Genomic DNA, 17,232 nt, shown 5'->3' with positions numbered 1-17,232 from the left:
ACCACATCAACACAGTATCACTTCAAAACCACATCAACACAGTATCACTACAAAACCACATCAACACAGTATCACTACAAAACCACATCAACACAGTATCACTTCAAAACCACATCAACACAGTATCACTACAAAACCACATCAACACAGTATCACTACAAAACCACATCAACACAGTATCACAACAAAACCACATCAACACAGTATCACTACAAAACCACATCAACACAGTATCACTACAAAACCACATCAACACAGTATCACTACAAAACCACATCAACACAGTATCACTACAAAACCACATCAACACAGTATCACTACAAAACCACATCAACACAGTATCACAACAAAACCACATCAACACAGGATCACTACAAAACCACATCAACACAGTATCACAACAAAACCACATCAACACAGGATCACTACAAAACCACATCAACACAGTATCACTACAAAACCACATCAACACAGTATCACTACAAAACCACATCAACACAGTATCACAACAAAACCACATCAACACAGTATCACTACAAAACCACATCAACACAGTATCACTACAAAACCACATCAACACAGTATCACTACAAAACCACATCAACACAGTATCACTACAAAACCACATCAACACAGTATCACTTCAAAACCACATCAACACAGTATCACAACAAAACCACATCAACACAGTATCACTACAAAACCACATCAACACAGTATCACTACAAAACCACATCAACACAGTATCACTACAAAACCACATCAACACAGTATCACAACAAAACCACATCAACACAGTATCACTACAAAACCACATCAACACAGTATCACTACAAAACCACATCAACACAGTATCACTACAAAACCACATCAACAGTACAGGAGGAACCCTAACACAGAACCATCCTCTGATTCTTTGTTTTCTTTCTCTCTAAGGCAACATTCAAAGGCTGGATGGAGATCATGTACGCAGCGGTGGACTCCAGATCTGTAAGTTTGAGAGGATCTGAGGTTCTTCTGGGTCTGTTTTCTCCCCCTGGTGTTCCAAAAAAAGATGTTGAAATGAAAAAGTAATTTCCAAAAGCTTGAGAAAATTATGGTTTGATAAAAATCAGAAATTGAGTCAGACAAGGACGTAATCTGTTTAAAGATTAAACATAAAAATGTAGAATCTGCATCGAGGATCTGGAATTTAGTGTGAGAAGAGGTCTGGTTTCTGTTTGTAGTCTGAGGAGTATCGACCAATCAGGTGTCAGCAGGCTTTGGTGTCTGTATGGAGAGCAAAAGCAGGAGGAACACAATCCCAGCTCCCATGGTTGTTAATGTGAGGAGGATTTATTTCTCTCTATAAACAGATCTCTGCATGAAGAGCAGCTAACAATCTGTTCTACATCAAACATTTACACTGAGACACTAATCTGCTTGATGCTGTGTCACTAAAGACAATCAGCGCTTAGATTTCCTGACTTCCCTGAACGCAGCATCAGAAATGATGGATCCCACCTCCATTCAACAAACAAACATTGTAGACGTAGTTTTCTTCTCCTCTTGAGGACAGACCTGACAAAGCTTTTTACTTTCAGCTACAACTAACCTGTAATTACAGATTCTGATTCAGAGACATGTTGAATCTGGATCTCAGGGTCTGGGTTTTAGTCTGAGGGGGGTTCTGGTCTCTGTCTGTAGTCTGAATAGTATCCGCCAATCAGGTGTCAGCAGGAGAAACAGTCTGTATGGAGAGCAACAGCAGGTGTTCTAGAATTCTGACATCATCAAAGACAGAATTCTAGAATTCTGTCTTTGATGATGTCATAATTCTGTCTTTGATGATGTCATAATTCTGTCTTTGATGATGTCATAATTCTGTCTTTGATGATGTCAGAGTTCTGTCTTTGATGATGTCAGAATTCTGAGAACAAATGGAACATTCCATGAAGAAGGTCAGAGATAAAGAAACATCAGTGTCTCTAATCCTCTTTCATAGACCTCCATTCAACAAACAAACATTGTAGACGTAGTTTTCTTCTCCTCTTGAGGACAGACCTGACAAAGCTCGACTTTGGACTTTGGACTAATCTGCATCATGATGTTGTTATTTCAGCAAACTGAAGACCCGTTAATTACAAGAACATCACAAGAACATCAGTTTCTGTTTCAGGTTCATACCGCTGAAGGAAGACAGAGGGAAGCCTCTGTGGAACTGTTTACAGTGAAGCTGAGACTCAGTAGAAACAGATGGACAGGGGCTAATCAGTGGGATGTGATGAACCAGGAAATGATGGCGTCTATAATAAAGGCGTATCTGAATGCCCAATACGTTTTCTGATAGTCATTTAGTTCTGAAAGCAATAATGAAGTCAATTGATAAGAGATATGAGTCTGTAGCAGTGAGGGGAACATGATGTGTATTTCTTTGTTCATTCATGTCTATGTGTGTGTGTGTTTCTGACAGGTGGAGGAACAGCCCATCAAAGAGATCAACCTGTACATGTACCTCTACTTTGTCATCTTCATCATCTTCGGCTCTTTCTTCACTCTTAATCTCTTCATCGGTGTCATCATCGACAACTTTAACCAGCAGAAGAGAAAGATAAGTACCACCAAAGGAACTCTTAACAATAAGCATTCATACTGAAGCTGGAGTGAGTCAGCTGTGGGGTGAAAATAACAGAGTGTTTTCTGGGTGTGTTTACTTAGGAGGACAGGACATCTTCATGACGGAGGAGCAGAAAAAATACTACAACGCCATGAAGAAGCTGGGATCCAAAAAACCTCAGAAGCCGATCCCCAGACCTACGGTACCAACGCACAGCTCACTTTAAAAAGACACCATGGATGAGTTAGCTCAGGGACAAAGAGAGTCCACTTCACTTTGGATCATGGGCTGTGTTTCTGGGCCTCTGTGTTTGACATGTAGGAAACATTTGGCGGTGCTTCAGTAGGTGGCTCCAGCTGGCAGCAGGAAGTAACGGCTGCAGCATTATCGTACAAAATATTCAAACAATCTTTATTTGTATCGCGCCAAATCACAACAAACGTTATCTCAAGACGCTTTTACAAACAGAGCAGGTCTAGACCGGTCTATGGCTACGTTTACATGAGACTTTCAAATCCTCTTTAATTCAGAATTAAAATTAAATCCTCTTTAAAAAGATTAAAATGACCTTTTAAATAATTCAGAATGAAAATGACCATTCAGAATTAAATTTAAATCTGAAGTAAGTGTCTGGTTTATTCTGATTTTAAATCCGAATTGAATAATTCCTCCATCATGTATACGTTCATACCGCTTTAAATTAATGCCGGTCGTTCTGAGCATGCTCGTTCACTTGTCCTGTCGCCATGACGCACATATTCCAGGATGGCCGCCCGAAGCAAGTGTTGGACTCGAGCCGAGACTCTTTATTTAATAGGAGCCTGAGAAGAAATGGATATCATGAAAAGAGATGATGGACGGAAGCATCAAAGAGTGGACCTTTTTAAAGCTGCAGCGTCCGAGTTAATCCAGGGTCTTCCATGCTGTAACCAAGGGAGAGGTTCCGGTGGCTGGTGGTGAGGCTTTCAGCAGTGTCTGCCCCCTGGTGGCTGGCTGCAGTATAGGTCAAAAAATCCACGTACGTTTCCTTTGAATCACAGCCGCCGTGGAGTGAAACTTTAAAGGACACACAGCGTCTTGTGACGCTACGCTGTAGGGCGGAGCTTATTACAGTGGCTTTACAGGCTCTGGGTGCACAATGGCGGCGCCCAGGAGAGGGATTTTTTGGCCTCAGAACCGTACAACGGGAAGAGGCGGAGCAACGCTGTCCATTTTTATTTACAGTCTATGGTTGTAACCGAAAATGAAAGAAGCAGGAACTGGAGTCTGTTTTCTTCTGGTAGATGTAAATACGTCACGCCCGCCCCTGTCCAATCAGAACCCTTCCCAACCCCCGGACCTTAAGAGGAATAAAGACCATTAAACGTGTTTTCATGTAAACCTCAATTCAGAATTACTATTTCCATTTAAACGTGAAGGAGAATACTTTAATTCAGAATGAAAAAACATCATGTAACCGTGGCCTATGTCAAATTAACAACAGAGACCCAACACCAAGGCAGGATAAGACTCAGTCTGACCCCACCTTAATCCACCATGAGCATTGCACCTCGCAGTATTTAGCAAGTTACAGTGGCGAGGACAAACTTCCTTTAACAGGCAGAAACTTCCAGCAGGACCAGACTCATGTTAGACACACATCTGCTGAGACCGTGTTGGGGAGAGGGATAGAGGGAGATGAAGAGAGAGAGGGAGCGGTGATAGGGATGAAATTCTTGTTCCATGCATTCCAGCGTCAGGGAAAGGTAAAACTGTCAGGAGTAGAATGAATCAGCAGGGTGTCACTACGGTCCGGACCATCAGGGTGATAGGAACATAAATAAACTGTAAGGAGGTGAGACCGAGTTTCATCCTCTCCCCGTCTCTCCAGAACTCTCTGCAGGGCTTCTTCTTCGACCTGGTGGGGAAGCAGGCGTTCGACATCATCATCATGGTGCTGATCCTCTTCAACATGATCACCATGATGGTGGAGACGGACGAGCAGTCGCCTCAGATGGAGAACATCCTCAACAAAATCAACCTGGCCTTCATCATCGTCTTCACCATCGAGTGCCTCATCAAGATCATGGCCCTGCGATGTTACTTCTTCACCGTGGGCTGGAACATCTTCGACTTCGTGGTCGTCATCCTCTCCATCGTCGGTGAGTTCAAAGGTTTACGAGCGGTTTCAAAAAGCTAAAGTGGGCAAAGCTTCAAGGCTTTTCAATAAACGAGTAGGAAGTTAAAACTCCCGCAGTCTGAGCCTATAGCAGCATAACTAAGACCTGGTCCAAGCCTGATCCAGCTCTAACTATAAGCTTTACTAAAAAGGAAAGTTTGAAGCCTACTCTTAAAAGTAGAGAGGGTGTCTGCCTCCCGGACCCTGACTGGTAGATGATTCCAAAGGAGAGGGGCCTGATAACTGAAGGCTCTACCTCCCATACTACTTTTAGAGACTTTAGGTAGGATGAGCAGGCCTGCATGTTGGGAGCGTAGAGTTCTAGAGGGGTAATAGGACACTATGAGGTCTTTAAGATACGAAGGTGTCTGACCATTAAGAGCTTTGTAGGTCAGAAGAAGGATTTTAATTCTAGTCTAGATTTTAAGGGGAGGCAGAGTAGAGACGCTCTGTTCCTCGTTCTAGTCAGGACTCGAGCTGCAGCGTCTTGGACCAGATATCAAGAGAAAGATCTTAAAGGTTCAATCAGTACGTCCGGTCATGTACTGTAAATGTGTGTGTCTTTGAGTGTGTGTGTGTTTGTGTGTGTGATGTCTGCCTCGTTCAACAAACTGACCATCCGGGTGGCCTTCATGTTTCCTCTGCACCAAGGTCCTGTGTGCTCGTATACACATCACACACACACACACACACACACACACACACACACACACTTCAAACACACACATGACAGGGCAGTCTTCAGAGGCAGCACAGAGCAACCTAAGCAGGTAATTTAGCTATCAGTGTTGTGACAAGATTGTGTGTGTGTGTAATTAAGTGTGTGCTTGTGTGTGTGTGCGTGTGTGCACAAGCTCAGACGAGGCTGCCGGGGGGAGGTGAAGGTAACGGCAGCAATCAGAGCTGCCAGAGGGCGGTCCCTGGAGACAAATCAAACATGATTGACCTGTTACATCAGCTGTGTGTGTGTGTGTGTGTGTGTGTGTGTGTGTGTGTGTGTGAGAGAGAGAGAGAGAGAGATGTCAGGAAGGAGGGGCGGTTGAGTTGATGTACGATGCGATGGTGATTCCCTCTCGACTCCCCCCCGCTCATCCCTTCCATCAGCCATAACTCAGCACAGGGAGACGGGTGAAAGATAGAGGTGTGTGTGTGTGTGTGTTCATGTGTGTGTGTGTTCATGTGTGTGTGTGTGTGTGTGTGTGGTCAGATGTGGTGGGGGTCTAGTGATGACAGGCCAGCTCCTCTTTGACTTTATCATTCTGGGATAACAAGGAAAAGAGGGATGAATTACAGTGTTTGACTTGCTGTTGAAGGAGAGAGACAGCTCAGCCCTCCAGAACCAATTCCTCAGGTTGTAATCACAGCCGAGCTGCCACATAAAGTCTGAGATATCCAAACAGAGAGCTTTAAGATGATGCAACTCACAGGACTGTCCTCAGACACAGGAAGAACTTGATCCACTAATAATCGATTTCAGGCGTTCTAACTGAAAAATAGAGCCGTAGTCTGTCCTGTGTCCGCGTCTCTGCAGGATGACCTCATGGAATCTCTCCACAGATCAAATCCTGTGAGTGCTGATCCTTCATGTTTGAGATGTTTACATATCAGTGTTGTAGTGAAGTCATCCAGAGACCTCCAAACTTCCCTGAACAGGTCGGCGTGTCTGCAGGTTTAAATTAAAGGGATATTTCAGTGTTTTTGAAGTGGGGTCATATGAGTTACAGTACATTAGTGCTCCTGTTAGCCACAATGAGTGCCGGTGAGCTCTTCCCCTTCAATGAGATCATTCCCAGAGGACCGGCAGGTAAGCTAGGCTACAAGTCTCTGCGGCCGGGGTCGCCTATTTCACGTAATTTCACTAAAGATGAGAAAATATGATCCAGGCACTCAAAACATGGAGCTCTTCAGTTTGCCGTCAGTCTTTGTTTTGGGACTATTTTCAGATGCACCTCACAGACCGGTGTTCTTCCGCTGCATGAGCACGGATACACGCCGATCAGCTGTTTGTAACAAGCACGTAGCAGGATCAAGTAGCGGTGTCGGTCTTTAGAGTGAATTAAACTCACTTTTCTGCACATTTCAAAGATGGGACGTTCCTGTCTTTATCCCGGCTGTTCAAACAAGCAGACCTCCTGTAAGGCAGGGAACTCTGGGTGATGAGTGATGCAGACTGGAGCCGTATGTGAGCCGCTGGGATCCTCTGATTCAGAAAGGTCCTGAAGTTGTCACTAAGTCCCTCTCCTGACAGCAGAAGCTCTCTGGGTAGACTCTGATTCCCCACCAGGTAACGTGGGATCTCTCCTGCTCACTCGTTAGCACAGAACTTCCTCCCCTCTCTTCTTCTTCGTTGGTACGTTGGGTCTGCATGTGGAGTTCTTCCTCTGTAGACTCTGGGTCATAGAGGGATCCTCTTGTGTCCACAGTGTCATCGTCAGAATCACTCATTTCTGCAGTTTGTAGTTTTTGATCCTCAAAGTGCAGACAGATCCAAACAGCTGATCGGCGTGTATCCGTGCTCATGCAGCGGAAGAACACCGGTCTGCGAGGTGCGTCTGAAAATAGTCCCAAAACAAAGACTGACGGCAAACTGAAGAGCTCCATGTTTTTTCTACTGGTGCATGCATTTGCACGGTGATGAGTGCCTGGAACATATTTTCTTTACTTTAGTGAAATAACGTGAAATAGGCGACCCCGTCTGCAGTGAACATATCCTAGCCGGTCCTCTGGGAATGATCTCATTAAAGGGGAAGAGCTCACTGGCACTCATTGTGGCTAACAGGAGCACTAATGTACTGTAACTCATACGACCCCACTTCAAAAACACTGAAATATCCCTTTAACGAAGAAGAAGAAATTACAGCGCTGTGACTCGCTCCTGAACTCAACAAGACCTGTGACGTCTCCGGCTCGGGGGTCCAACATCAGTGTATAATCAATCTCTTCTCTGTTTCAGGTATCGTGCTGGCTGACATCATCGAGAAGTACTTCGTGTCGCCCACGCTGTTCAGAGTGATCCGTCTGGCTCGTATTGGTCGGATTCTGCGTCTCATCAGAGGCGCCAAGGGCATCCGGACGTTACTGTTTGCTCTCATGATGTCCCTCCCTGCTCTCTTCAACATCGGGCTCCTCCTCTTCCTGGTCATGTTCATCTATGCCATCTTCGGCATGGCCAACTTCGCCTACGTGAAGCGGCAGGCAGGTATCGACGACATGTTCAACTTTGAGACGTTTGGGAACAGTATGATCTGCTTGTTCCAGATCACCACCTCGGCAGGCTGGGACAGTCTGCTCAGTCCGATCCTCAACAACTCCCCGGAGGAGTGCAACCCCAACATCCCCCACACGGGCACCACCGTACGGGGGAACTGCGGGAACCCGTCAGTGGGCATCACCTTCTTCGTCACCTACATCATCATCTCCTTCCTCATCGTGGTGAACATGTACATCGCCATCATCCTGGAGAACTTCAGCGTGGCCACAGAGGAGAGCACCGAGCCGCTGAGCGAGGACGACTTCGAGATGTTCTACGAGGTTTGGGAGAAGTTCGACCCCGAGGCTACGCAGTTCATCGAGTACGCCAAACTTTCAGACTTTGCCGACTCGCTGTCGGAGCCGCTTCGCATTGCCAAGCCTAACAAGATCAAACTGATCTCCATGGACCTGCCCATGGTCAGCGGGGACAAGATCCACTGCTTGGACATCCTCTTTGCCTTCACAAAGCGAGTCCTGGGGGAGTCCGGCGAGATGGATGCCCTGAAGCAGCAGATGGAGGAAAAGTTCATGATGGCCAACCCGTCCAAGATCTCCTACGAGCCGATCACAACCACCCTGAGGCGGAAACAGGAAGAGGTCTCTGCCACAGTGATCCAGAGGTGCTACCGCAGACACCTGGTCAGGCGGCAGATGAAGGCCGCTTCCTACTTGTACCGCCAGATCACCACCCCGCGGCACGTCGGGGCGGAAGGGGAGGACGGCGGAGGCGAAGGAGCGTTCATGGAGGATGCACCGGAGAAAGAAGGGCTGATCGCCGCCATGATGAGGGAAAACTACGGTTCCAGTTTGTTAGGGTTGGAGCGCTCCGAGACTATTTCCTCCACCTCGTCGCCGCCGTCCTACGACAGCGTCACGCGAGCCACATCGGAGATCTTTCACCCGCTCGCAGTAAAGACAGAAACGGTAACTGTAGAGACGGAAGGAAGCGAACCGAGCAAACAATCACCGTCAGCGGTTGACCCCGACGGACAGCAGGGGGCGGTACCATAGCGGGAACCAAAAAGCAAAAAATTCAACAAATGAGGATGTCCTTGTTTTGGGTTCAGCCTGTTTGTTCTTTTGTTTACTGAATGTACCATAGCTGAGGAACGCCGAGACGGAAGCTATGAGGAAGGAACCGCGGGAGGCGTCAAGTCAAGGAGCAAGAGAGGCGGGATATGTACTACCTTTAATGTCCGCTTCCCCGTGGAGATTCCTGGACTCTGCTTTACAGCATTTTTGGAGTTTCTTAAAGGGAAGCAGAAAAACTGCAATAACAGAGAGGAACCCCGGCTGTGGAGTCGACTCTGCCTTCGTCAGAGCTAAAGACAGAAACGTAGATCCCTTTGAGCAGAGGGTTCGCACACTGACAGACCTCTGACCTCAGCTATGGTGGGTCAGAACAACTATATCAGATTTATCCATCATTTATTGGCCCGGGGGGTTTGTGCCTTCCCACAGTTGATCAATATTCTCAGAGTACGCCTGGCTGTCAGAGTACGGTGTTCCTAGCGGTGTTTCTCGACGCGTTCACAGTCGAGAGCTTTCCGACTGACCGAGACTCGAGAGAGGAGGGAAGTAACGACAACGTGATTTAAACAGATGTTTTCGTAGTAAAAGTATAACTTTGTCGATGTTACCAGTCTTTTAATAGCGGTACGATTATTACTATTTTTTATATTTTTTAGAGTAAGTTGAAAAATAAGCAGTCTCTCTCTTTCGACTTTGGAGCGGCACTAGCGCAGAGAAAGTGGCTGAACTAACGATGAGAGGAGAGGGTGCGGTACGGGGGGAAACTCAAAAACCTGAAAATTACTTCATCCGCTTTAGCCGCCGTTTGTCACTCCTGGGTTTACATGTGCTGTCACTTTATCTCACCTGGGCGAGGACACATTCAAAAAAAAAGGACCTGGGATTTCTTTATTTTTAACACCAGAAACAAATGAGTGCACAATGAGATTTTCTACACAGTCCCAGGCTTTTTAAACGGGGTCCTGCCCGGGTGGTGACATCCTCATCCTCATCACGGATTTGGCCGGTGGGTGATTTGTCTCTGAGTCGCAGATTGCTTCTTGTTGCTTTACGAACAAACAGGAAAGAAGATTTGTAATCCTGCTGCATTATTTAGAAAAGAGACGGGGCGCTGGTGGCCTAGCGGTCTAAGCGCCCCACGTACAGAGGCGACAGTCCTCGTCGCAGGGGTCGCCGGTTCGATTCCTGGCCGGTCGACCATTTACTGCATGTCTTCCCCCGCTCTCTGCTCCCCACATTTCCTGTCTCTCTTCAGCTGTCCTATCAAATAAAGACAAAAAGGCCAAACAATATAACTTAAAAGAAAAGAGACGGTCACTTTATCGATGACGTTGGACGTAGTAAGAATGAAGTGTGTTCAGATTTGTTAGAAGTCGAGTTCTGGGCGCTGATGGCGTAGCGGTCTAAGTAGTCCTTGCCTGTAGTCCTTGATCCCGTTCCAGTCTTCTCCCACTCTGTCTCTCTTCTGATCCATTAAAGTCGAGTTTAGCCAAATGAAATAGCGTTAAATAAAACACGTGAGTTCCTTTTATTCGCTTTAAAGATAATAGACTCGGTCCCTGATCTTGTTACGCTGCTACTTTCATATCCCAACGATCTAAAGGACCTTGGATTCATTTCCCTTTTTAAATCAGGATGAGAGATGAAGGCAGAGTACGAACCTCAGACAAACATGTTCTGCAGTTTACCGATCCGACCTGAACATAAGAGAGCTCGATAAATCTGACAGAGGCGTTAGCGTCTTTATTCAGGGTTAAGTAACGTTCCTGGACGGCGCCACATATCTGTAAAGTGAGTGTCCCTCTCATGACTGAGGCCGGCCGCCGCTCACAACCACAGCAGCAGGGGGATGAAAGATGGAGAGACACGCCGATCGTCCCAAACAAAGAGTCCCAAAAGTAGGCGGAGCTAGGATGCTGATGTTAAAGATAATTGTTCTGAATGCAGCAGAGACATTTAATATCTGTAAGGCAGTCAAAAAACATGGAGGCACATAAAAATCAGCGTCTTAAGAATGCTAACAGCTACAGAAGATCTTACAAAGGTGGTCCTCGAGAGACTGACGGGAGCCCGTTGCCAAAGAGGTCCTCTTGTTACTAAATTTGACAGACGTTGGAACTTTAATAAGAACCTCTCTCTTTATTCAAAGTGTTTGTTTTATCATTAGCTAAATCAAAATGTCTTTCTTTCTAAAAAAGTATTGCAGGTCGTCCTGAAATCAGGCCCGTCTCATTTTCAGGTATTCACTGTTCGTGTATGAACTTTTGATTTGCCCACTTTTTAAAACTTTTTCCCTTTATGAACATTTTTCTCTTTGAAAGTAAACTGACAACAAAAGAAAAGAAGAAACAGAAAAAGAAAGAGAGAAATGAATAAAAGGGACAGTTTGTGGGAGAAAGGGACTCATTTCAAAAACAGAACCCGGGAGCAGTCCTCGCTGACTTCTTTGACAAATCACCCTCTGTCATTATCTTTCCGTCTGGTCTGAGTTTGGCCCGGCACACACAAGATCTCAAACCGCAGTCCCAAACCTTCACAGGTTTTTAGATCTTTGAGGTGTGGACCAGCCCAGACCGGAGTGAGACAATCAGCTCAGCACATCAACATCAGGATTTCACCCTGTTCAGTCTTTGTCATTTGGAATTTGATCAGTCACCGGTGTCCTGGAAAAAACTTTCATCTCACATCTGCTGGTTTTCACTTCCTGCTGTCTGATGCTGAGGGTCAAGAGAGACGTATTTCCTGTTTTTCTTAACGTCAGCAAACCCAGAGAAAAGACCAAACCCAATATTCTGCCTCCCCGCTCCATTCAGTCAGTCCTACTGTACGTTACAGGATATCTGTAGCTTTTAAATAGCTGTTTATATTTTCAGAATGAATCACTGGAGATTTCTTTAACATCAAACTAAAAGGACAGAGTGCATTTTTTAGGAACGACTTTCAGCAGCTACATTTTGCGCTCCCGCTCTAGCAGGGCCGCGTCTGTGGACTCAAGTGGAAATAAATGCTTCATGATGATGCAGTAACACGTAATCCAGGAACTCCTCATGGCTCAGTGATCGTTTCAGGGGGTTTGAGTTGGTTTCGGTCTTTTTAAAGGATTTATTGGCGATCAGAGGAGGATGTGACCGTCATGGAGCGTTTAGACCAAAAGTGAAACAGCTATTCGTGCGGGAACGTCTCTGGACGAACTCTCTGAACTACCAGAAATCTGTCCATCTCTCTTTCACAGAGTCTCAGCTTCACTGTAAAGTCAGTTGAAATCTGCATCCAGCCCCCCAATTTCACAAAGTGTCACTGCAATCAGGTGTAGAAAGAGTCCAGGAGAACTCACAAAATATGCAGATTTGTTAGAAGTAGAAATCAGGCATGCATAGTCGGGTTTGTGGATCAGCTGTTTTTGGTGCATTCTCAGGATGTCAGATCATTTTTAGATTATTTTGAAATCAAACACTCTCAAATGTTCGAAGACGGAACTGATGCAACATTTTCCTGACACGAGTCTGCATTGTCCGGAGCAAATTCAGTGTTTGCGTGGACTTTAATGTGTCATAACTTTGCAACAACATCACTTCACTTTTGGTCCAAACGCTGCTGAAGGATTCTTTAAACTTTGTCAGGTACCTTCAGTGTTTGTAGAGTAACTGTTGCAGGGTCTCTGTAGATCAGCAGCCAAAGCTCATGATGACAGTCCAACGAAACCAGCGTGGATTCAAATTTGGCAGCAGGTGAGCAAGAATTTCCAGAACACCGGTGTGCTGACTCTAAAAGCGTTTCTGTTTCTGCAAATTTAAGAGTTTCACTTCAAGTTTGAGGAGATGAATTGTTGGATTCAGATTGATGGAGATGCTGAGGTTATTTTTCCTGAAGTTAAATCTTCTGAAAAAGAAAAAGAGACGTTCAGTTTGTGTTTCAAAAATACAAACTGAAGTGTAACTTGAATCCGAGCAGATATCCAAGTAGTGCTCAGCAACTTCAGGATTCTGCACGAAGCCCCCCGCTCAGTTTGAAGGGAGACTCTTAAACCTTTGACTTATTTATTTATTTATTGACTTTCTTCATTGCTTCATTTTCACCAAGATTATTTCTTTTTTTTTTAACTTTTGCACGTTTTAGCTGCGTCCTGGAAGCCGACCGTGACGGCTCTTTAACCTTTTTGCACAGAGAAATGAAACAAAAACAAAAAAACCTGCGTCCAGCAATAACTGTTTGCTAAACCTCTTAAGTGCGTGAGGTGACTCGTGACTTCACGGGAGCTTTCTCTCACTGTACGAACCAGGAAACCTGAAGATGTAAAGTAACGCTCCGTGATGGAATCCGATCCCGTCTGGTTTCCCTGATGCAGCGCCGGAAGTGTCGTGGTGACGTCTCAGGTGTGAAGGTGAATACAGTGACACGAGGCGGCTGTGAAGAAGTGTCACCGCTTGTTTTTATCAAGATGAAGTGTCAAAGTGTGCGTGTACAGCGTTCGTTCAGTCTGCTTTATCTCAATATTTCGAACAACCTCTCTCTCTCTCTCTGTCTCTGTTGTCGTGCTCACCCGAGGGATCTTTACTAAACGCTTTACTAGACTCATTTAGAAAAGGAAAAAAAGACAAAAAACTATTCTTCTGGCACCGTCTGGACTCTATTTCTACTAGATTCTATGAGAATAGAAAAACATATACACTAGGTCAATACTTAAGACACTGCTGAACTCTGCTGCGAGGCGTATTTCAGGTTGCAGTTGTGCTGAAGGGCTGTTTTCAGTAGCAATAGACCCAGAGTGTGCCTGCTACATACGAACCCCAACACTCCAAGCCATGCTCTCCCATTGGTTGATTGATAACGTGCTTGATTGATTGATGGCCTGGTGGATTCTTTGATTTCTTGACGGGCAGACTGAGTGATGATTTGATTGGTTTGACATTTGGTTGGTTGACTTTATGCTTTTTGATATTGAACGAGGTTCACACAGACCCCCCCCTCCCCCCCTCCCCCCTCTGTCACTGATGTGACTCTTCCTCTTAATAAGAAGTTGCACAAAAACAGCATGAGAGCTGGTTTGAGTCTTCATTTTGAACCCTTTCATGCATAGTGGTCACAATGCAGGGGTTTGTGACGGTCTGGTTGCACTTCAGCCACTCCAGTAGACATTAGTAAGTCATCCCATACGCTGCCACCCACTGGACAGTAAGGGAACAGGACATTTCTCCAAATCTAGCTGGCCGACAGACGGTCTGAAATGCCATGCAGCTCAGGAATATCTCACTGATCCCTCTGTTCTAGAAAACAAAGTGACGACTGAGGAGAAGTCAAATTGTTAAAACTCCAAAGTATTGATTTGATGTTTGTAGAAAATTATAATGAATCACCTGTCCTCTGAATTAGACAGCATGCATTGCTGTTTGTTATTCAAAAACATTAATATGAAGACTTTGTGATCTGGATTTTTTGTCTGTTTATCCGACCCGTGTTCCTGTGGGAGGAACTCCGATTCATGCTCTCACATAAAGTGTCCGGTGTGTCGTGCTGTTCTTGCAGCCTCCAGACAGAAACGATATGATGTATATTTTTCTTCAATAAGACGGGAAAATGTCAAACTTTATGCATTAAAGCTCCTTTTGGTTAGCGGTAATTAGTTTGGCGCCCCCTGTGGACAAAGCCATATTTGTTCTGTGCATGTTTCTTGAAGAAAATGACAAAGTCCATTCAGCTTTTTTGTGTATCACTCTTGGTGAATCTCAAACATGTGATAACAGCTGCATCAGCAGGAGCAGGTCTGACACCTACCTGTTGCCTTTTATTCTGAAAATTAACCGGATGTTTTCATTTTGTTTTGGTGAAACCTGACTTCCTGTCCCGCTCCATCTGCTCTGTTGAGATTGATGTGTCGTGCTCCGGCATCCGGCAAGAATAGAAGTCTTGTGTATCTGATCCGGAGGACTCCGACCTGCCGGGTCAGAGACGCAGGTGGAACGCAACGGAGCGGCTCCAGTGGAAGTTAACACATTGACTAGAATAGAAACCAGAGCTGAAACGGACCGGAGACGGACACGTCTGTACCTTGCTCTAAAATATGAGTTTAAAAAACATAGATGAATTTGACGGCACTTTGCAGAAGTAAAAGAAAACATTTAAAGATAGTTCTTAGTTTTGTGAGAAGCATGTGTGAAAGGGTTAATGTTGGAGACCGTCAAAGAGGTTCAGATTCACTCACATTTGTAGAAAAACATATTTACAGAGTTTTCTAAAAAGGTTTGTGGGAGTGGTTTAATTTCTTTGTTGCAGTACTGCAAACGTCCACAGGGGGAAACTTGGTATATATCTCGGACTGTTCAAAAAGATGGATGACATGACAGCTCCCAAAATAGAAGCCAGAACGTCCCATCGCCTGTTTAGTGGCTGGCTGCAGCATATGTCATAAAGCCCGCCTCCTCCATGTCGACAGATGGGACATGAGTCAAATCATAAAACCAAAACACACTTCAGATAAATGTTTGTCAAACATGGTTTGTGCCATTTCAGTAAGTTCTTATCCTGCTGATTTATATCTCCAGGTTCATTCCCTGAGAAGTTTAGCTGTAAGTGTTTATTTCATGACTGACAGCTCTGTTGACAAATCACAGGAGTCGGTTGTGCTGTGGAGTCTACCTGCCTGACGTTTGATCAGGAGGGCCGCCAATTCCACGGTTCTACCAGTGCAAGATGGCGGCCATATTGTGGCTTCTGTTTTTTGAAACAAGGGAGTTGGAGACTTGTTGTCCATCTTTATATACAGTCAGTGTGCCCAACCGTCTTATATCAGTGCTCATTGAAAGAGTGGATTTGAACCTCAGACTCTGGTTTGTTCTCAGTACGAATACACAGTCAGACATTTTCTGTCCACAACACGGCGGTGAAAAAACTCTTGGCACATTGAAGGAAAACTCCAGCTGCAAAAGATGGAAGAAAAACTGTCATTTTCTTTCCTCCTCTGTCAGGAGAAATCGGGAACTGTACGCAAAAATGAAACCATATTTTCAAGTGAGAGTGGCTGTTTCTTCTCTGAGCTGTGGGTCAGTCTATGTGGTGCTACCAAGGGGTTTTGGAAGAGTCCATTTCAAGACTGGAGATGGGGGGGGGGGGGGGGTTTAAAACACAACTTTGGACTGAGAATCTCCGCTCCTTCCTGCCTTCTTTTCCCCGTTTCAAAACCAAAAGCTGCTTCGTCATCTTCGAAACAAAACGACAAACACGGACGAACCAACACGGAGGACCTGCACAGAAAACGAGTGGTTTCATTGTTCATTATTATTACTATTGTTACTATGAACTGTGTGATAAATGCAATACAACAGTTATGTAAACAGGCAGTGAGTGATGCTGTATCTTATTTACAGTATGAAGATAATAATAACAATGATGTTTTGACTTTTTTGTCGTCATTGATTTGGTTTTTCCAGGCATCCTCTCACTGCTTCAATCACCGTCGCCCCGTTTACACCGACACTGGTTTCACATTGGTTGTCAAACTGGTCTCGCTAGGTCTCCGGCTTCATATCAGTCCCCCGGAAACCTCATATCTCGAGAAAGTTGCCTTTTTCAGGAAGAGAGGGGGGAATGTGTTGAATGTTTCCCCTCCTGACACCTCATGAGTCGTCTTTAGAAAAATCCTCTCATTGTAAATGTCGATTTTAGGAAAACATGAGTCTGCCGACAGTCCGTCATAAATACATGTAGTTGGGACACATTACGTTGGAGATAAGAGGTTTCTTGATGCAAGCGTTCTTCTTGATTTGTGCTGTAAAAAGATGAGTTACATGTTACAGTTGGAGGAAGAAAACCTTGTAACTCCAAAGATTTAACCGAAGAAGGTCTGAGGATATGAGAGAACGTGGCATCAGCGGGTCCACTACTCAAATTATTTTATCTGATAACATTTTAAACATTTCCAGATTTTTGATGTCAATTTCAGAACCACACAAGTTACAAGGTTTTCCTCTGACCTCAGCGGTACTCTTGCCGGTGAAACCTCGGTGTAAAGGAGGCGAAAGCTGTGCCTCAGTGACCCCACTTTGGTGTTTTAGAGACAATAATAATAATTACAACGATATTATATGAATATATATAAATATATATATATATACTTTTTAGTACTTTGAGTTGAAATACTTTTTAGTATTTTGCAAATACATGTCTCTGTATATAAAACAAAAGCCTCCTGTAATAAACG

General features: G+C 44.8%; 2 protein-coding genes across 2 annotated transcripts in view; one reads left to right on the top strand and one right to left on the bottom strand.

Annotated features, from left to right (window-relative positions):
- Window positions 1-9,017, top strand: part of LOC117829359 (sodium channel protein type 2 subunit alpha-like) — a 90,316-nt gene extending 81,299 nt beyond the window's left edge. Inside the window, exons 19-23 of the mRNA XM_034706992.1 lie at window positions 937-990; window positions 2,453-2,590; window positions 2,694-2,798; window positions 4,467-4,737; window positions 7,708-9,017. Of these exons, the coding sequence (XP_034562883.1) occupies window positions 937-990; window positions 2,453-2,590; window positions 2,694-2,798; window positions 4,467-4,737; window positions 7,708-9,017 (1,878 nt within the window). The remainder of the gene's footprint in view (window positions 1-936; window positions 991-2,452; window positions 2,591-2,693; window positions 2,799-4,466; window positions 4,738-7,707) is intronic.
- Window positions 9,018-16,723: 7,706 nt separating this feature from the next.
- Window positions 16,724-17,232, bottom strand: part of LOC117829358 — a 3,210-nt gene continuing 2,701 nt past the window's right edge. The window contains exon 5 of the mRNA XM_034706991.1: window positions 16,724-16,800. Within this exon, the coding sequence (XP_034562882.1) occupies window positions 16,724-16,800 (77 nt within the window). The remainder of the gene's footprint in view (window positions 16,801-17,232) is intronic.

The sequence above is a fragment of the Notolabrus celidotus genome, chromosome 17 (assembly GCF_009762535.1).
Source record: "Notolabrus celidotus isolate fNotCel1 chromosome 17, fNotCel1.pri, whole genome shotgun sequence".
Lineage (NCBI taxonomy): Eukaryota > Metazoa > Chordata > Actinopteri > Labriformes > Labridae > Notolabrus > Notolabrus celidotus.
The sequence above is the reverse complement of the archived record's forward strand: the minus strand, read 5'-3'. Positions and strand labels throughout refer to the sequence as shown.